The sequence below is a fragment of the Somniosus microcephalus genome, chromosome 9, assembly GCF_052327205.1.
Source record: "Somniosus microcephalus isolate GS21.2 chromosome 9, FLI_Smic_1.0, whole genome shotgun sequence".
NCBI lineage: Eukaryota > Metazoa > Chordata > Chondrichthyes > Squaliformes > Somniosidae > Somniosus > Somniosus microcephalus.
The window spans coordinates 231,156,881-231,178,363 of record NC_140995.1 but is presented as its reverse complement, the minus strand read 5'-3'; the positions used below and the strand labels follow the sequence as shown (position 1 = coordinate 231,178,363).

Below are 21,483 nucleotides of genomic sequence, written 5' to 3'. Positions count from 1 at the left end.
TTCAAGAGGGGGGAGTAAATAGAAATGTTGTAGTGGTAGGGGATAGTATTATTAGGGGGATAGATAGAGTTCTCTGCAGCAGAGAGCGAGAGTCACGAAGGCTCTGTTGCCTACCCGGTGCCAGGGTTAAGGACATCTCCTCTGGGTTGGAAAGAAACTTGCAGTGGGAGGGGGTGGATCCAGTTGTCGTGGTCCATGTTGGTACAAACGACGTAGATAGGACAAGGAAGACGGTTCTGTTAAAGGAGTATGAGCAGCTAGGGGTCAAATTAAAAAACAGAACCTCAAGGGTAATAATCTCTGGATTATTACCTGAGCCACGAGTGAATTTGGCTAGGACAAATAAAATTAGAGAGTTAAATGCGTGGCTCAAAGACTGGTGTGGGAGAAGTGGGTTTTGCTTCCTGGGACACTGGCACCAGTACTGGGGCAGGAGGGAGCTGTTCCGTTGGGATGGGCTTCACTTGGCCAGTGCTGGGACTAGAGTCCTGGCGGATCATATAACTAGGGCTGTAGAGAGGGCTTTAAACTAACTAGTGGGGGGGGAGGTTCCTAGAGAGCAAATAATAAAAATGACAACAGAGAAGGTCATAGACTTAGGTAGCAGTGGGGAAATTAAAAACCAGAGTGTGTCAGGAAGGGGCAGAAGGTATGGAGTAAAAGGTAAAGTAATAAAAAGGGCAAAAGCAGGAACTAAGTGTCACAAAACATATTTGAAAGTTCTCTATCTGAATGCACGTAGCATTCGTAACAAAATAGATGAGTTATTGGCACAAATAACTACATATGGGTATGATCTTGTGGCTATTACGGAAACATGGCTGCAGGGTGACAATGCCTGGGAATTAAACATACCAGGTTATTTAACAATCAGGAAGGACAGGCAGGAAGGAAGGGGAGGTGGGTTGGCTAAAGGAAGGAATCACTGTAATACAGATAAATGATATTGGGTCAAAAGATCAGGATAATGAAACAGTTTGGGTGGAGATAAGGGATAATAAGGGGAAAAAAACACTAGTGGGTGTAGTCTATAGGCCTCCGAACAGTTGCAACTCTGTTGGACGGAGTATCAATCAGGAAATAGTTGAGGCTTGTAATAAGGGAGCATCTATAATTATGGGGGATTTTAACTATCATATTAATTGGACAAATCAAATTGGGCAGGGCTGCCTTGAGGATGAGTTCATTCAGTGTATTAGGGATGGGTTTCTTGAGCAGTATGTAACTGAACCGACCAGGGGGCAAGCAACCTTAGATCTGGTCCTGTGTAACGAGACAGGATTAATTGAAAATGTCCTAGTAAAGGATCCCCTTGGAATGAGTGACCATAACATGGTTGAATTCCATATTCAATTAGAGGGTGAGAAGGTTGGATCTCAAACAAGCGTGCTAAGCTTGAATAAAGGAGACTATGAAGGTATGAGAGCGGAATTGAGTAGAGTGGATTGGGAAAATAGATTAAAGGGTAAGACGATACATGATCAGTGGTGTACATTTAAGGAGTTATTTTACAACTTCCAAAAAATATATATTCCACTAAGAAAAGGGTGTAAAAGAAAAGACAGCCATCCATGGCGAAGTAAAGAAATTAAAATCAAATCAAATCAAAATCAAATCAACTTTTATTGTCATTGTTAGTGCACAAGTGCAGTACATCGAAATGTAGGCTTGCGGCTCCCGAGAGTGTAAATTTAGATTAAGACATTTAAACATTCAACATTCATTTGGCTTGTAATACATTAACATAAACATAACCATAATAAAGTGCATTGGCAGATGTGCAGGCTTTAGAGTTTATTTGTGGAGTTCAGTAGGAGGACAGCCCTGGGAAAGAAGCTGTTCCTAAATCTGGTCGTACGGGTGCGAATGCATCTGTAGCGTCTCCCAGATGGCAGGAGGGCGAACAGACTGTGGCTGGGGTGGGTAGGGTCTTTGATGATGATGGACGACTAAAAACAAGGGCATATAAGGTAGCCAAATCTAGTGGGAGGATAGAGGATTGGGAAAACTTTAAAAGACAGCAAAAAATAACAAAAAGATTGATTAAGAAAGGGAAGATAGGTTATGAAAGTAAATTAGCAAAAAATATAAAAACAGATAGTAAGAGTTTTTATAGTTATATAAAAAGAAAAAGGGTGGCTAAAGTAAATGTTGGTCCTTTAGAGGATGAGACCGGGAAATTAATGGTGGGAAATATGGAGATGGCAAAAACACTGAATGAATATTTTGTATCAGTCTTTACAGTAGAAGACACTAAGGCCTAGAAATTCAGTGGCCTATGCCACCAGCTTGCGCCCAAAGAGGGCTTTTGCGCCACTGTCCAAACCTACCGCGATATTTAGCGGGGCGCTAATGGCGGCGTTAGCCTGTAGCGCTGCGCAGCCACCGATGGCGTCATCGGTGTGCGCAGCACCCCGCTATCGCCCCGCTGGCCATATTTGGTTGCTGCCGCCTCCTCCGCGCCGGCCGCAAACAGCGACCGGTACACGGGGGCCTACCTGTGCCGGTAGTGGGGCGAGTTAAGGTGGAGGTGCGGCCGGCCGCTTTTTCGGCGGCCGCCTGCCCGTACCTCCGTCTCCGGCCTCCTACCACCCCCCCCCCCCCGCGGCATTGCCGGCTGTTTCCAGAGAGCCCGGCACTTCTCCTTGGTGCCGGGCTCATTTGCCGGCACTCGCGAGCGGGGATCGCGCTGTTGCAGGCACCTCCCCCTTAAGAGTGAGAGGAAGGCCTGCAGTACTGCAGGCTGCCGTGCCGCAGCGGGTGGCGCTGCGGCACTTTGCACGGCGATATTCAGTTTCAGCGCCCCAAGCGGGGCGCCGAAACCCTTGTTTAGCGGCCGGCTTCCACTTGGGGGCGCTGAAACTGAATATCCCGCTGGCGCAAGTGGCTCCGCGCGCAGCGGTAATTCCGGCGCCCAGGCGAGCTTGGCGCCCCAAACTGAATTTCTAGGCCTAAGAATATCCCAACACTGGACAAACAGGGGGCTATGTGGGGGGAGGAGCTAAATACGATTAAAATCACTAAGGAAGTGGTACTCGGTAAAATAATGGGACTCAAGGCGGATAAATCACCTGGACCTGATGCCTTACATCCTAGGGTCTTGAGGGAAGTGGCGGTAGGGATTGTGGATGCATTGGTAATAATTTTCCAAAACTCCCTGGACTCAGCAAAGGTCCCGGCAGACTGGAAAACTGCTAATGTAACGCCCTTATTTAAAAAGGGCAGTAGACAGAAGGCTGGAAACTATACACCGGTTAGCCTAACATCTGTGGTAGGTAAAATATTGGAGTCCATTATTAAGGAGACAGTAACAGGACATTTGGATAATCATAATTTAATAGGACAAAGTCAGCATGGTTTTATGAAGGGGAAGTCATGTTTGACAAATTTGCTGGAGTTCTTTGAGGAAGTAACCTATAGGGTGGATAAAGGGGAACCAGTGGACGTAGTGTATTTAGACTTCCAAAAGGCATTTGACAAGGTGCCACACAAAAGATTATTGCTTAAGATAAAAAAATCACAGGATTGGGGGTAATATTCTGGCATGGATAGAGGATTGGCTATCTAACAGAAAGCAGAGAGTTGGGATAAATGGTTCATTCTCGGACTGGCAATCAGTAAATAGTGGTGTTCCACAGGGGTCAGTGCTGGGTCCCCAACTCGTTACAATCTATATTAACGATTTGGAGGAGGGGACCGAGTGTAACATATCAAAGTTTGCAGATGATACTAAGATGGGAGGGAAAGTAGTGAGTGAGGAGGACATAAAAAACCTGCAAGGGGACATAGACAGGCTAAGTAAGTGGGCAGAGATTTGGCAGATGGAATACAATACTGGAAAGTGTGAGGTTATGCACTTTGGCAGGAAAAATCGTAGAGCAAGTTATTATCTTAATGGCAAGAAACTGGAAAGTACTGAAGTACAAAGGGATCTGGGGGTCCTGGTGCACGAAACTCAAAAGGTTAGTATGCAGGTGCAGCAAGTGATTAAGAAGGCCAATGGAATGTTGGCTTTCATTGCTAGGGGGATAGAATATAAAAATAGGGAGGTATTGCTTCAGTTGTACAAGGTATTGGTGAGACCGCACCTGGAATACTGCGTACAGTTTTGGTGTCCATACTTAAGAAAAGACATACTTGCTCTCAAGTCAGTACAAAGAAGGTTAATCCCGGTGATGAGGGGATGGACATATGAGGAGAGGTTGAGTAGATTGGGACTCTACTCATTGGAGTTCAGAAGAATGAGAGGCGATCTTATTGAAACATATAAGATTGTGAAGGGGTTGGATCGGGTGGATGCGGGGAGGATGTTCCCGATGATGGGTGAAACTAGAACTAGGGGGCATAGTCTTAGAATAAAGGGCTGCTCTTTCAAAACTGAGATGAGGAGGAACTACTTCACTCAGAGGGTGGTAGGTCCATGGAATATGCTGCCCCAAAAAGCTGTAGAAGCTACATCATTACATAAATTTAAAACAGAAATAGACAGTTTCCTAGAAGTAAAGGGAATAAAGGGTTATGGGGAGCGGGCAGGAATTTGGACATGAGTCTAGGTTCGGATCGGTCATGGCCCTGTGGGTAGCGGAGCGGGCCCAGGGGCAGTGTAGCCTGATCCTGCTCCTATTTCGTGTGTCTAATTCTGTTAGATTCAGGAGATGGTTCTGTGATAGTAGATTGGCGGTTAGGATCAGATCAGCCATGATCTTATTGAATGGCGGAGCAGGCTCGAGGGGCCGATTGGCCTACTCCTCCTATTTCTTATGTTCTTATGTAGATTATCTGGTCATTATCACATTGCTGTTTGTGGGAGCTTGCTGTGTGCAAATTAGTTGCCACGTTTCCTACATTACCAGTGACTACACTTCAAAAAGTACTTCATTGGCTGTAAAGAGCTTTGGGACGTCCTGAGGCCGGGAAAGGCGCTATAGAAATGCAAGTCTTTTATTTTAGAAGCCAAATCAAGAATCCCTTGGGAATAGTTTCTTGGTTCACATCACAAGGCTGGGGTCAATGAGGGAAGAAACAGAACCAAGGTTTCAAAAATCTATGGGGAAGATCACAAAGATTTTTTATAAAAAGTACCTACAACACCAACAGCTGGCATTTATACAGCTCCTGTATCCTTAAACACGGCAAGGCACTTCACAGAGATCAGAGGGGAAGTCAATGCAGCGCTGAGAAATATATGAAATGAAATAAGAAAAGAAAAGGAAGAAAAAAGAAAAGGGGAAAGGAAGGAAGGCGAGGGAGGGGCTTAATTCCAGAAATAGGACCCAGGCGTCTGAAGACCCTGCTGCCAATTGTGTGGCAAAGGGGAGGGGTCGTTGCCCAAAAGGTCATGGGAATGTGGAGGGGACGGGGGGGGGGGGGGGGGGGGGGGATATACGGCTGGAGGAGGTGGTGGAGTGGAGGGGCTGGGCCTGGCAGGGATGGAGTGGAGGGGCTGGGCCTGGCAGGGCTGGAGGGAGGGAGGGGCTGGGCCTGGCAGGGCAGGAGTCAGGGGCTGGGCCTGGCAGGGCTGGAGTGGAGGGGCTGGGCCTGGCAGGGCTGGAGGGAGGGAGGGGCTGGGCCTGGCAGGGCAGGAGTCAGGGGCTGGGCCTGGCAGGGCTGGGCCTGGCAGGGCTGGAGGGAGGGAGGGGCTGGGCCTGGCAGGGCAGGAGTCAGGGGCTGGGCCTGGCAGGGCTAGAGTGAGTGAGGGGCTGGGCCTGGCAGGGCTAGAGTCAGGGGCTGGGCCTGGCAGGGCTGGAGTGAGGGGCTGGGCCTGGCAGGGCTGGAGTGAGGGGCTGGGCCTGGCAGGGCTGGAGTCAGGGGCTGGGCCTGGCAGGGCTGGAGTGAGGGGCTGGGCCTGGCAGGGCTGGAGTGAGGGGCTGGGCCTGGCAGGGCTGGAGTGGAGGGGCTGGGCCTGGCAGGGCTGGAGTGGAGGGGCTGGGCCTGGCAGGGCTGGAGTGAGGGGCTGGGCCTGGCAGGGCTGGAGTGGAGGGGCTGGGCCTGGCAGGGCTGGAGGGAGGGAGGGGCTGGGCCTGGCAGGGCTGGAGTGAGGGGCTGGGCCTGGCAGGGCTGGAGTCAGGGGCTGGGCCTGGCAGGGCTGGAGTGAGGGGCTGGGCCTGGCAGGGCTGGAGTGAGGGGCTGGGCCTGGCAGGGCTGGAGTGAGGGGCTGGGCCTGGCAGGGCTGGAGTGAGGGGCTGGGCCTGGCAGGGCTGGAGTGGAGGGGCTGGGCCTGGCAGGGCTGGAGTGGAGGGGCTGGGCCTGGCAGGGCTGGAGTGAGGGGCTGGGCCTGGCAGGGCTGGAGTGGAGGGGCTGGGCCTGGCAGGGCTGGAGGGAGGGAGGGGCTGGGCCTGGCAGGGCTGGAGTGAGGGGCTGGGCCTGGCAGGGCTGGAGTGAGGGGCTGGGCCTGGCAGGGCTGGAGTGAGGGGCTGGGCCTGGCAGGGCAGGAGTCAGGGGCTGGGCCTGGCAGGGCTGGGCCTGGCAGGGCAGGAGTCAGGGGCTGGGCCTGGCAGGGCTGGGCCTGGCAGGGCTAGAGTGAGTGAGGGGCTGGGCCTGGCAGGGCTAGAGTGAGTGAGGGGCTGGGCCTGGCAGGGCTGGAGTGAGGGGCTGGGCCTGGCAGGGCTGGAGTGAGGGGCTGGGCCTGGCAGGGCTGGAGTGAGGGGCTGGGCCTGGCAGGGCTGGAGTGAGGGGCTGGGCCTGGCAGGGCTGGAGGGAGGGAGGGGCTGGGCCTGGCAGGGCTGGAGGGAGGGAGGGGCTGGGCCTGGCAGGGCTGGAGGGAGGGAGGGGCTGGGCCTGGCAGGGCTGGAGGGAGGGAGGGGCTGGGCCTGGCAGGGCTGGAGTGAGGGAGGGGCTGGGCCTGGCAGGGCTGGAGTGAGGGGCTGGGCCTGGCGTGAGGGGCTGGGCCTGGCAGGGCTGGAGTGAGGGGCTGGGCCTGGCAGGGCTGGAGTGAGGGGCTGGGCCTGGCAGGGCTGGAGTGAGGGGCTGGGCCTGGCAGGGCTGGAGTGAGGGGCTGGGCCTGGCAGGGTGGAGGTTCACTAATCGAGAGCACCTTACACCTCAAAGCCCCCGCCCTTTAGTAATAAACAGGAGGCCGTTTACTCTCGTCTGTTTAGTAGCTCGCACACAAAATGGCTGGAGAACAAGAGTGCGAAAGCGGGTCAGATATTCCGGAGCGAACAAGTCTTCCTTGTTTCATGGTTATCGTTAAAAGAGGAACTTGGGATGCAAACAATGAGGTGTTTTTTTAACCGAGCGATTCCGCTTTAAGCTGTGGCAGGAAACAGGAAGCAGTGTTGGAATCAGGGAGCTGACAGAGTGCTGCCTGAAAGGGCAAAGAGCCCGACTGTAACAAATCCCTCATCGCCCGAGAGATCCCGGGTCACCACCCTGCGCCTGTTAGTGTAATGGTTAGGTTACTAGACCAGTAATCCAGAGGTCGGGAGTTCAAACCCCACCTGGGCAGTTTGAGAAGTAAATAAAAAGCTGGGGTCAGTAAAAGTGACCATGAAGCTGTCGGAGTGTCCGAAAACCCCACTGGTTCACACGTTACTTAGGGAAGGAAGCCTGCCGTCCTTACCCGGTCTGGAATTACACGTCACTTAAGTCCCCACACCTCTGAAGGGGCCTAGCAAGTTGCTCTGTTGTATCAGACCACCTGCCGCTGTTCGAGAAGGTCCATCGCTGCACGGTCAAGGGCTGGGCCTGGCAGGGCTGGAGGGAGGGAGGGGCTGGGCCTGGCAGGGCAGGAGTCAGGGGCTGGGCCTGGCAGGGCTAGAGTGAGTGAGGGGCTGGGCCTGGCAGGGCTAGAGTCAGGGGCTGGGCCTGGCAGGGCTGGAGTGAGGGGCTGGGCCTGGCAGGGCTGGAATGAGGGGCTGGGCCTGGCAGGGCTGGAGTGAGGGGCTGGGCCTGGCAGGGCTGGAGTGAGGGGCTGGGCCTGGCAGGGCTGGAGTGAGGGGCTGGGCCTGGCAGGGCTGGAGTGAGGGGCTGGGCCTGGCAGGGCTGGAGTGAGGGGCTGGGCCTGGCAGGGCTGGAGTGAGGGGCTGGGCCTGGCAGGGCTGGAGTGAGGGGCTGGGCCTGGCAGGGCTGGAGTGAGGGGCTGGGCCTGGCAGGGCTGGAGTGAGGGAGGGGCTGGGCCTGGCAGGGCTAGAGTGAGTGAGGGGCTGGGCCTGGCAGGGCTGGAGTGAGGGGCTGGGCCTGGCAGGGCTGGAGTGAGGGGCTGGGCCTGGCAGGGCTGGAGTGAGGGGCTGGGCCTGGCAGGGCTGGGCCTGGCAGGGCTGGAATGAGGGGCTGGGCCTGGCAGGGCTGGAGGGAGGGAGGGGCTGGGCCTGGCAGGGCTGGAGGGAGGGAGGGGCTGGGCCTGGCAGGGCTGGAGTGAGGGGCTGGGCCTGGCAGGGCTGGAGTGAGGGAGGGGCTGGGCCTGGCAGGGCTGGAGTGAGGGGCTGGGCCTGGCGTGAGGGGCTGGGCCTGGCAGGGCTGGAGTGAGGGGCTGGGCCTGGCAGGGCTGGGCCTGGCAGGGCTGGAGTGAGGGGCTGGGCCTGGCAGGGCTGGAGTGAGGGGCTGGGCCTGGCAGGGTGGAGGTTCACTAATCGAGAGCACCTTACACCTCAAAGCCCCCGCCCTTTAGTAATAAACAGGAGGCCGTTTACTCTCGTCTGTTTAGTAGCTCGCACACAAAATGGCTGGAGAACAAGAGTGCGAAAGCGGGTCAGATATTCCGGAGCGAACAAGTCTTCCTTGTTTCATGGTTATCGTTAAAAGAGGAACTTGGGATGCAAACAATGAGGTGTTTTTTTAACCGAGCGATTCCGCTTTAAGCTGTGGCAGGAAACAGGAAGCAGTGTTGGAATCAGGGAGCTGACAGAGTGCTGCCTGAAAGGGCAAAGAGCCCGACTGTAACAAATCCCTCATCGCCCGAGAGATCCCGGGTCACCACCCTGCGCCTGTTAGTGTAATGGTTAGGTTACTAGACCAGTAATCCAGAGGTCGGGAGTTCAAACCCCACCTGGGCAGTTTGAGAAGTAAATAAAAAGCTGGGGTCAGTAAAAGTGACCATGAAGCTGTCGGAGTGTCCGAAAACCCCACTGGTTCACACGTTACTTAGGGAAGGAAGCCTGCCGTCCTTACCCGGTCTGGAATTACACGTCACTTAAGTCCCCACACCTCTGAAGGGGCCTAGCAAGTTGCTCTGTTGTATCAGACCACCTGCCGCTGTTGGAGAAGGTCCATCGCTGCACGGTCAAGGGATGGGCCTGGTCAGCAACACCCTCATTACAAAAGTGATTTAAAAAATTCCCCTGGGTTTTACTTTCCTTGAATTGGCCATGGGGTTTGTTTTTTTAATAACCTGGTTTCTTGCCCCTCCCAGGAGTGAACATGGCTGCTGGCAGGCGGGGGAGGGGTGGAGGCGCCCGAGTATGGGACAAGCTCGACGGACCACCTGCTCAGAGTTGGTCGTACCTGTGGGTGTCTTTGGTCTCACTCCGAGGGTGAGGGATGGTTACTGGGTCTGTCTGCAGCAACAGTCACTGCTCTCCAAAACAAAATCCTTCCTGCTAGGACGTGTGGAGACATTGGCCCTGATCTTTACAGGGAGGGAGCGTGTTTGTGGGGCGGGGAACCCAGAAATGCCAGGCTCGCCGAATTTAACGGCAGGACCTCAATCTCATTTCTTTTACTCCGTTTCCCGGCCAGATTAACAAGCTGACTGACTGTCGGGCGGGAAAGCCTGCGGTAGAAGGCCGGAGCTGGGGACCAGGGGAGGGAGGTTTGTTTGAGGGTCTGGGGGAAGCACTCCTGCTCCTCCTGGCCCACAAGCCGTGCTCTAAAAAGCATTTGCCTGCTGGATCTGGCAGCTCCCGCCTCCCTACAGCTGCCAGGTTTCCCGAGCCCCGGACACCCCCAAACCCGCCGCGGTTAAAACGGGAGTAGACGCGTACGCGGGGTGTTGGGGTCGGGTTTCGTATATTTGCTGATTTAACCCCCCCCAACTCCCGACCCTTGTCCGTCGTGCGGGTGATAACATTCCCCCCAATGTAGCGGTGTTATTTACAGTGGTTTATAGTCAGCGATGAGGCGCCACTCCCCTCCCTCGCTCTCTGTTCCAGCGGAGGGGCGGACGGTCATTTAGCAGCACAGCATCAGTATTCCACACAGCTCCTTACTCAACAAGGACAGATCTCAAGAGGGAGCCAGACGTATCCATGGTTACACACATTTTCTGGAACTGAACCCTGCAGACCCCATTCCTTCGTGTTTTCTCTCTTAAGGCTACTGAGGTAATGATTTCCAGGTAGAACCATTGAATGATGCAGCACAGAAGGAGGCCATTCGGCCCATCGTGCTTGTGCCAACTCTTTGAAAGAGCTATCCAATTAGTCCCACTCCCCTGCTCTTTCCCCAGAACACTGCAAATTTTTCCCCTTCAAGTATTTCTCCAATTCCCTTTTGAAAGTTACTATTGAATCTGCTTCCACCGCCCTTTCAGGCAGTGCATTCCAGATCATAGCAACTCACTGATTAAAAATTGTTTCCTAATGTTGCCTCTGGTTCTTTTGCCAATTACCCTAAACCTGTGTCCTCTGGTTACCAATCCTTCTGCCAGTTATTTCCTTATTATCTCTATCAAAACCCATCACGATTTTGAATACCTCCATCAAATCACCCCTTAACATTCTCTGCTCTAAGGAGACCAACCCCAGCTTCTCCAGGTAACGGAAGTCCCTCATCCCTGGTACCATTCTAGTAAATCTCCTCTGCACCCTCTCCAAGGCCTTTACATCCTTCCTAAAGTGTGGTGCCCAAAATTGGTCACAATACTCCAGCTGGTGTCTAACCAGGGTTTTATAAAGGTTTAGTAGAACTGCCTTGCTTTTGTACCCTGTGCCTCTGTTTATAAAACCAAGGAGCACATATGCCCGTACACCCCCAGGTCACTCTGTTCCTGCACCCCCTTTAAAGTTGTACATTTAGTTTATATTGCCTCGCCTCATTCTTCCTACCAAAATGAATCACTTCACACTTCTCTGCGTTAAATTTAATCTGTCCATTTCACCAGCCTGTCTCTGTCCTCCTGGTCTGTTACTATCCTCCTCACTGTTTACTACATCACCAAGTTTCATGTCACCTGCAGACTTTGAAATGTATACCAAAGTCCAGGTCATTACTAAATGTCAAAAGAGCAGTGGTCCCAATACCGACCCCTGGGAGACACCCCTGTACTCTTCCCTCCAGTCTGAAAAACAACCGTTCACCACTACTCTCTGCTGTCTGTCCCTGAACCAATGTTGTATCTACACAGTCTCTGTCCCTTTAATCCCATGGGCTTCGATTTTGCTAAATGGATTTGTCTTGTTGAGAGTGTCCATGTGTCCTGAACACAAAGGCCAGCTCGATTTATTTGAATTTTCCACAAAACACAATTTCTTACTGGCTTCTAATATCTAAAAGAAGTAGAGAAGCCAAGACCGCCTACTTCCACCTCAACAATATCGCCCGTCTCCACCCTTGCCTCAGCTCATCCATGCCTTTGTTACCTCTAGACTTGACCTATTCCAACGCACTCTTGGCTGGCCTCTCACATTTCACCCTACGTAAACTTGAGGTCATCCAAAACTCGGCTGCCCATGTCCTAATTCGCACCAAGTCTCGTTCGCCCATCACCCCTGTGCTCACTGACCTACATTGGCTCCCAGTCCAGCATCATATCAATTTTAAAATTCTCATCCTGGTTTTCAAATCCCTCCATTGCCTCGCCCCTCCCTATCTCTAATCTCCTTCAGCCGCACAACCCCCCCCCAGACTGATCTCCGCGCTCCTCCAATTCTGGCCTCTTGTTCATCCTCGCTTTTAACCTGTGAAGCGCCTTGGGATGTTTTACTAGGTTAAAGACGCTATATAAATACAAGTTGTGGTTGTTAACTCATCGATGAGTTGAACCATGTACCTGGAAGTTGCCCATTTCCACAAAGAAATTTATCACCTCAGTGACTTAAAGATGAATTAGCCAATTTTCACCAGACATGACAAACCTTCCAGGCTGATGTGAATAAGCACTTTGTAACTAAATTAGCCGTATGCCCCTGTCCACACACCTGTAGGTGGTGACGGGAAGCAGCTTTATCAAAGTCCTGATTCGGAGGCAGCGCTTAAAACATAAGGGGGGAGAAATTCGGTTGCTTTGCGCCTCCCGTTAGCACCCTAAGAGGGCGTACAGACATAATATTTAAAATATATTAGCAGATCTCAAGTGGTGTTGCTCATAGAAAGTCAAAGGATACAATGAACTGTGACGACAAGGAGTGTGACAAGGAGAGCACACTATACAGAGTTTTAAAAAGCTTACGAGCAGATCTCCCTGTGACATTGCTTACCGTGAATCATAGGACAGGAGTAGGCTAACTGAGCCTGTTCCACCATTCAATTCGATCATGGCTAATCTGTATCTTAACGCCATCACCCGCCTTGGCTCTGTAACCGTTAATACCCATGCCCAACAGAAATCTATCAATCTCCGTTCTGAAATTTTCAACTGACTCTCAGTCTCAACAGCTTTTTGGGGGGGAGTTCCAGGGTTCCGTTACCCTTTGTGTGAAGAAGTGTTTCCTGATTTCACCCCTGAACAGCCTAGCTCTAATTTTAAGGTTATGCCCCCTCGTTCTGGATTCCCCCACCACAGTTTCCCTCCGTCTACCCTATCAACTCCTTTAATCATCTTAAACACCTCAATTAGATCACCCCTCAATCTTCTATATTCAAGGGAATACAAGCCTAGTTTATGCAACCTGTCCTCATAATTTAACCCTTTTAGCTCCTGGTGAATCTGCACTGCACCCCCTCCAAGGCCAGTACATCCTTCCCAAGGTGCGGGGCCCAGAACGGAAGCAGTTCTCCAGATGGGGTCTACCCAGAGCTCTCTACAGCTGTGACATCACTTCCACCCCTTTGTATTCCAGCCCCTTGAGATAAAGGCCAACATTCCATTAACATTTGTAATTATTTTTTGTACCCGTCACTAGCTTTTAGTGATTTCTGTACTAAATCTCTCTGCTCCTCCACAGTTCCCAGCTTCTCGGCATTTAGAAAATACTCTGATCTGTCTTTCTTGGGTGTGAAGTGGAACTCCTGTTCCTAGATCGTGGAGTCTGAGCTTGCGTGCCTCACTTCCTTTAGGTTTGCTGTTTCTCACACGACGCGAGATCACTCGGGTGGCTGCTGTGCCTTGGCTTGTGCCGCTGGGTAACTGCAGGAAGGAGGCAACTCAACGCCAGTAAACTAAGGAGGTGTATACTCGCTGACTTTACACCCCCTTGGGCCAGTATCGGACGCTGTTGTACACCGAGGTGCGTTCACTCATTCACACATTGCTGACATGCGACTGGCTGTGAGGTCAGACACAGCTCTGCCATCACCAGCCCTCCCTCAAAGATACTCCGGTTATCTCTTTCATGCCAAGCTGTTCTTTCCCCCCCCAATAATGAAGTGTAAAGTCCACCCATGACATGAATACCTAGGGGGGATCCGCTCTTGGCCAGGGTACGCCCGCCCTGTTCCAGCATTTCCTTTCGTTCGCTATCTCCGCATTATTCTGGCGTTCCGACGCTTTTGTTCCTCCTACAGTCCATATCCTGCACATGCTCCCACTCTAATTTATCGCGGAGCTCCTCACCTCCAGACCATTAAGACGCAAACCTGAGGTCACCTACAGTAGGGGAGCCTAGTGGTTATGGTACTGGACTAGTAGACCGAAGGTTGAGAGCTCAAATCTCACCAGAGCAAGCTGTGAAATTGTATTTTTTTTTTTTTTTTAATGTTGGGCCGAATGGCCAGATTCTGTGCTGGATTTGAACACAAGGATGAGCATTTTAAATTTAAATCCCTAGTTAACCGTATACTATGGAAGGCTCGGCACAGGAGCAAAAACCCCATTCAACTTAGAACAATGTTTCCTGTGTGATAGAGTGACAGGATCGGACAAAGTCAACATGGATTTACAAAAGGTAAATCGTGCTTGACTAATCTACTGGAATTTTTTGAGGATGTAACTGGTAGAATAGATAAGGGAGAACCAGTGGATGTGGTGTATTTGGACTTTCAGAAGGCTTTCGATAAGGTCCCGCATAAGAGATTAGCGTGTAAAGTTAAGGCACATGGGATTGGGGGTAAGGTACTGACTTGGATAGAGAATTGGTTGGCAGACAGAAAGCAAAGAGTTGGAATAAACGGGTCTTTTTCCAAGTGGCAGGCAGTGACTAGTGGGGTACCGCAAGGATCAGTTCTAAGACCCCAGCTATTCACAATATATATTAAGATGATCTGGACGAGGGAACTAGATGTAATATCTCCAAGTTTGCAGACGACACAAAGCTGGGTGGGCGTGTGTGCTGTGAGGAGGGTGCAGAGAAACTACAGTATGATTTGGACGGGTTGGGTGGTTATACTGCATCTGCCCAATGTGGATAAATGCGAGGTTATCCACTTTGGTGGCAAAAACAGGAAGGCAGATTATTATCTGAACAGCAATAGATTGGGAAAAGGGGAAGTGCAACGAGACCTGGGTGTCCTTGTGCACCAGTCGCTGAAGGTGAGCATGTAGGTGCAGCAGGCGGTTAAGAAGGCAAATGGTATGTTGGCCTTCGTAGCGAGAGGGTTCAAGTACAGGAACAAGGATGTCTTGCTGCAGTTGTACAGGGCCTTGGTGAGACCACACCTCGAGTATTGTGTGCAGTTTTGGTCGCCTTATCTGAGGGAGGATGTTCTTGCCATGGAGGGAGTGCAGCAAAGATTCATACCTGGGATGGCAGGAATGACGTATGAGGAGAGATTGGATCGATTGGGCTTGTACTCGCTGGAGTTTAGAAGAATGAGAGGGGATCTCATTGAAACTTATAAAATTCTAACAGGACTAGACAGACTAGATGCAGGAAGGATGTTCCCGATGGCCGAGCAGTCCAGAACCAGGGGTCACAGTCCAAGGATAAGGGGTAAGCCATTTAGGACAGAGATGAGGAGGAATTTCTTCACCCAGAGAGTAGTGAACCTGTGGAATTCTCTACCACAGAAGGCGGTGGAGGCCAATTCATTAAATATATTCAAGAAGGATTTAGATATATTTCTTAAGGCTAAAGTGATCAAGGGATATGGGGAGAAAGCAGGGACAGGGTACTGAATTTGGATGATCAGCCATGATCTCATTGAGTGGCGGAACAGGCTCGAGGGGCCGAATGGCCTACTCCTGCTCCTATCTTCTATGTTTCTATACTCTCACTTCATCACCTTGAATTACTGCCCACCACAGAACTATATCTTCCACTTCTTCAGTGGGTAATCACTCTCGTGGGTTCAAGTCCCACTCCAGAGTCTTGAGCACAAAATCCAGCCCATTCGTGAGCTGGTAACAGGAACAATGACCTTGACAGCACAACAAACATTGGTTCACTAATGCCCTTTAGGAAAGGGAACCCGACAACCCTACCTGGCTGGCCTACTGATGACTCTAGTCTCACACTATATGGATGACTAGGGATTTAAATTTAAAATTCTCTTCCTCGTGTTCAAATCCCTCCATGGCCTGGCCCCTCCCTATCTCTGTAACCTCCTCCAGCCCTACAATCCTCTAAGACTTCTGCGCTCCTCCAATTCTGGCCTCTTGAGCATCCCTGATTTTCATCGCTCCACCATTGGTGGCTGCGTCTTCAGCTGACTGGGCTCAAAGCTCTGGAATTCCCTCCCTAAACCTCTCCGCCTCTTTCTCCTCCTTAAAGACGCTCCTTAAAACCCACCTCTTTGACCAAGCTTTTGGTCACCTGCCCTAATGTCTCCTTTTTTGGCTCGGTGTAGATTTTTGTTGGATTACGCTGCTGTGAAGGATGTTTTCCTATGCTAAAGGCGCTATATAAATACAACTCGTTGTTAGGGATAAACAACAAATACTGCAATTGTCAGTGTTGCCCACATCCCAGTAAAAAGAGTACTTCGCCCTTCACCCAGTCTTGGCTCCTACTCTGGCAGTGTCCTACGCTACGGCCTGGGTTCATCAACACCTAAATATATATATATATAGGTTTTAAGTCAGTCATGCCTCACATGTCACACATCAGAGGTTACACTTGATTACAAATGTAAGAAAATCTACAATATATTAAAAGTCTTGCACGTAGCATGGACTCCACTCACCCCCATCTCACACCTACTTCCTGTAACAACCTTCCCATCGTACGTTCCCATCACACTTTGCTGCTAATGCCCCTGTTGATAGAACGATACAGCACAGGAGGAGGCCATTTGGCCCAGCATGCTTCTGCCAGTACAGAACAGTATAAGCAATGCCACGGGAGTTCTGCTAGGCTTAAAATAAAAACTAGCGGTACAATTAGAGATGGAGTCCTTCTGAATTGGGTTTGGTGGCTTTCAGCTGTACAAGTCTAAAAAAAAACTTGCATTTACATCACGGCTTTCACGACCTCAGAACATCTCAAAGCGCGCAACAGCCAATAAAGTACTTTCGAAGTGTAGTCACTGTTGTAATGTAGGAAACGCAGCAGCCAATTTACACACAGCAAGCTCCCACAAACAGCAATGTGATCGTGACCAGTTCATGTGTATTAATGATGTTGGTTGAGGGATAAATATCGATCAGGACAGTGGGGAGAACTCCTCTGCTCTTCAAGTAGTGCCGTGGGATCTTTTATATCCACTTGAGGGGGCAGATGGGGGCTCGGTTTAACGTCTCCTCCGACAGTGCAGCACACCCTCAGCACTGCACTGGCGTGTTGGCCTGGATTTTGTGCTCAAGTCTCTGGAGTGGGACTTGAACCCACAACCTTGTGACTGAGAGGCTAGGGTGATTAACCACTGCAGAAGTGGAGGGTACAGGTCTGTGACTGGTGATGGGGAGTAATTCGAGGAGATGAAATGAGTATCACACAAGAAACATTATGGCCCGTATTTTCCGATGCCTACGGGCATGTACGCGCTGTGTACCCACCCGTTGGGACATCGAAAATGCCAGTTTCAGGCATGCGAAACGCATGCGCTGAAAATCGGCATTTCCGATGGGTCAAGAATGCTCTTGACGGATCGGACGCCTGCCCTGGAGAAGGGCCTCTGCAGGTGGAGAGTTCCGCTTTCTGCAGAACCTCCGCCCACTGAAAACCCTTAAAAAAATCTTACGCCTGGTAAAAGCAGGTCTGTCTGTCAAAAGTATGAAGGGGGATTCCCTTCTCCCATTGGTTCCCCATGGCCCACGTGATCCCAGGGACGCTTGCGAACCGCATGCGCCCCTGGGATACGTGGGCCCTGCGCATTTCGACTGTGGAGAGGCCCAGGATCGGAAGTGTCTGGACCTCGGGAGCCCTCAGGTAAGAGTGCAGATTATTTTCCGATAGGAGGTATCCACACGCTGGAAGCCTCCTATCGGAAATTACGGGCCATTGTAGAACAGGAGCCGGGATTTTGCTCCGGTGAAGCACCTTACATAGAATGTACAGCACGGAAACCAGCCTTTTGGCCCAACACGTCCGTGCCGGTGTTTACACGCCACAGGAGCCTCATCCCACCCCTCTGCATCCAACCCCATCCACATATCCTTCTATTCCTTTCTCCTTCGTGTGTTTATCGAGCGTCCCCATTAGAGCTATTCGCATCAACCACTCCCTGCTGTGGCGAGTTCCACATTCTAATCACTCTCTAGGTAAAGAAGTTTCTCCTGAATTCCCGATTGGATTTATTAGTGACTATCTTATATTACATGGCCACTAGTTCTGGCCTTTGGATGTTTTACTGTGTTGAAGGCACTATATAAATGCACGCTGTTGTTTAAGCTTAGCCCATTAACAGCATGCCGGGGGGGGGGGGGGGGGGGGAAAGAGATCGGCAATCCAGCCAGCGTCTCTTACCTTGAATGCTGAGCATCTGACCTAGTTTGAGAGCAGCGCCCCGCACCTTGCACAGAGTGTTCACAATCCTCTCGGCATTGGCTTCAGATAAGAAGGGACTGCCGTCGGTTATCGCTTTCCCACCTGTTGGTGACAGAACACGTACACAATGTCAAAACAAGATAGCAAGTCCAAGGGCACACATCTGAACACTCACAAAGACCCAGCCCCGGACTCTTAACTTTTTCTATCGAAAGGCCCGGGCAGAAGGGGCAAGGCCCACGGCTCAGAACACCTCCAAGCAATGTTCCCTCTCATTCTTTTTTTGGGTACACGACCCCTTTAACGGGCTGCGTGGCCCATTCAAAGTTCCACACGTGAGGTTTTCCCATTGTGAAGCCGGTGACCTTCAATTGTTTCTTTGTGCTCCTCTTTATACCTGCGCGCATTAAAATGAACAGCTGCTAATGTGCTCGGACTGTCACTACTGACTGCGCAGTTTAACGGGAACATCGCTGCCAAGGTTAGAGAGAAGACGACCTGGTGAATGGGGAGGTCGCAGTCACCGGACGCCAAGCTTCGGTGTAAATAACCTGCAGGAAGGGAAGCGAGAGCAAGGTGAGCGGGTGCACAGAGTAGGCGACGGAGCCACGAGTTCAGCCAAGCGAGGGAAACAGATTAGCAACGCAGCGGCACCATAAACCTAGACTGGCAGGGCCCTCCGACCTCAAGTGACAGCTATTGGAGGGTTCAATTATCCACAGGAGGTTCTCCTGGAAAGCCCCAGTGGGGCAATCCTGCACCAAAGGAAGCAAGGAGCAGGTAGCACTGGGGGTGAGCACACTATCCTAGGGCTCGGGGCTTCAATTCTGCCCATTCAATGGGATGAAAAAATCTCTGTCCCTTTCTCTGTCTCTCTTTCTCTCCTACCCGCTCACCCTCTCCTCGCCTTTCTCCCTTTCGCTCCATCCTTCTCCATTTCTCTGTCTCCCACTCTCGTCAACAACTTACATTTACATAGTGCCTTCAATGTAGTAAAACATCCCAAGGCGCTTCACACTCCTTCCTTACCTGCCTCTATCTGTTTCCCTCTCCCTCTCCCCCTTCACTCCCTTTTCTCTCTCCCTCCTCTCCCCCTCCTCTCTCCCCCTTTCTCCTCCCAGAGAAAGAGACGGACACAATTCTATAGATGTGTCCTTCCACGGAGAGGGAGGGAGGGAGACACATTCCTCATTGGATCACGGTTTGAGCTGCCAGTTACAGCTAGAGCAGATGCGAGAGCAGCCGGTATTCTTTTAATGTCTTCGGTGTTGCAATTCACAATTTCACTGACAACTAGTTTGTTTTAAACGTGCTGCACCCACACCGCGAGCTGTAGCCCCACGTCCTCATCGAGTGAGATGAGGAGGCAAATGGCAGGTCACATTTCTGGGGATTTTTACACCCGATATTTTCTCGGGTTCATCTTCAGCAGCCACTCCCGTAAGCAGAACTTAGTCTCCTATGATCCAGGGTGTGCCTGAATATCTGGGTGTACGAGATCCCCAGGATTGTAAGGGAGAACTCACTCTCTACGCCAGCCACTGGAATGTAGATATGGACTGAACAGACCCGAGGGTTAAAATGGCAGTGAATGGGAGAGCAGCGTGAGCGGGGAGGGACGTACGCTGCCCCTATTTGAACGCCCCACATGGCCCATTCTTATCAGGTGTGCGCCGGGGGGGGGTTAGAATGGAGGCTCTAGATATTTAACAGAAGTTCACGTGTGGTTGCTTCAGTCTGGCCTAGTCTCCCTGCTGGTCAGGCACAAAACTTAAAAACAGGGAGCTCTTAAGCGACTGGCGGAGCAGGCTCGAGGGGCCGAATGGCCTACTCCTGCTCCTATCTTCTATGTTTCTATGGCTGGAACATTGGCCTTTCTCTCAGGCAAGCTTTCCCACAGAAACATGGTCAACGCCCTTTTGAGGTTGTACCGAAACAAAAAGGCAATAGGCAACTGCATCTCTCGATAATGACAACAGCCACCCACAGAAATAACAACAGAAAACGCTGGAAACACTCAGCAGGCCAGGCAACATCCGTGGAGCGAGAAACAGAGTCAGCGTTTCAGGTCGAAGACCCTTCGACAGGGCTGAGAAAAAAAAGGCAGGAAATGAAACAGATGAAAAGAAAGAGATTTTTAATCTGTTTCATTTCCTGCCTTTTTTCCCTCAGTTCTGACGAAGGGTCTTCGACCTGCAACGTTAACTCTGTTTCTCTCTCCACGGATGTTGCCTGGCCTGCTGAGTTTTTCCAGCATTTTCTGTTGTTATTTCGGATTTCCAGCATCCGCAGTATTTTGCTATCGTATTAGCCACCCACAGAAGCCTTGGCGACGTTGAATGGATAGACAACCTTAAGCAACGGTCAGGATGTTCTGCGACAGAACGTGGCGGCTCCTGTCAGTTAATCCAGGTTATATCTGGGCAGCCCTCAGAAACATGTGCCCTGTATCCCAGCTGCCAGAGCCCCTTTCCTCCCCTGGGCTCCAAGTGAACGTCTTTTCTGTCAAGAAGTATTCGGTGTGACCTCGGGTGTTAATCCCCAACAGGTTATAGAAACATAGAAGATAGGAGCAGGAGTAGGCCATTCGGCCCCTCGAGCCTGCTCTGCCATTCAATGAGATCATGGCTGATCATCCAAATTCAGTACCCTGTCCCTGCCTTCTCCCCATATCCCTTGATCCCTTTAGCCTTAAGTAATATATCCAACTCTTTCTTGAATATATTTAAAGACTTGGCCTCCACCGCCCTCTGTGGCAGAGAATTCCACAGGTTCACCACTCTCTGGGTGAAGAAATTCCTCCTCATTTCAGTCCTAAATGGCCTACCCCTTATCCTTAGACTATGACCCCTGGTTCTGGACTCCCCGGCCATCAGAAACATCCTTCCTGCATCTAGTCTGTCCAGGCCTGTCAGAATTTTATAGGTTTCGATGAGATCCCCTCTCAATCTTCTAAACTCCAGTGAGTATAAGCCCAATCGACACAATCTCTCCTCATACGTCATTCCTGCCATCCCAGGTATCAGCCTGGTGAATCTTCGCTGCACTCCTTCCATGGCAAGAACGTCCTTCCTCAGGTAAGGCGACCAAAACTGCACACAATACTCAAGGTGCGGTCTCACCTTGGGCAATACAGAATCCCAGTTCAAAACCTCAGCCAAACAACAAGTCCACTGTCATTACACAGTCACCGACTAAAAGTTACTGCATCTACATCATTAAATTAACATCAGAACTACATTTCTTGTGAAGTGTAAATGAAACCAGACTTCAATTCGCCCGACTATAGAAAGAACATTAAAACCACAGAGTGTATACCAGTGACGGTAAACTACGAGGAGAGATTCGAGATCCTGGGACTATTTCCAGTGGAGCAGAGAAAGCCAAGAGGAGATTTAAGAGGTTTTTTAAAAAACTGTGGAGGGTATTGACCGAGTGAATGGGGAATGACTATCTTTGCAGGCTGGGGAAGGAGTCGTCATCAATTTAAAACCGTCACAGCGAGAGGTTGAGAGAGGTTTCTTTACACTCAGGGTTGTCAGAGCTCAGAATGCTTTGTCACAGGGAGCAGTTCAGGCAGGGACCA

General features: G+C 51.1%; 1 protein-coding gene across 4 annotated transcripts in view; it reads right to left on the bottom strand.

The window, feature by feature from the left end:
• coq8aa (coenzyme Q8A, genome duplicate a) overlaps positions 1–21,483 on the bottom strand; it is a 90,826-nt gene that overhangs the window by 22,535 nt on the left and 46,808 nt on the right. For all 4 annotated transcript variants that reach the window (XM_085997994.1, XM_085997995.1, XM_085997996.1 and 1 more), the window contains one exon: positions 17,877–17,999. In XM_085997994.1, the coding sequence (XP_085854120.1) occupies positions 17,877–17,999 (123 nt within the window). The remainder of the gene's footprint in view (positions 1–17,876; positions 18,000–21,483) is intronic.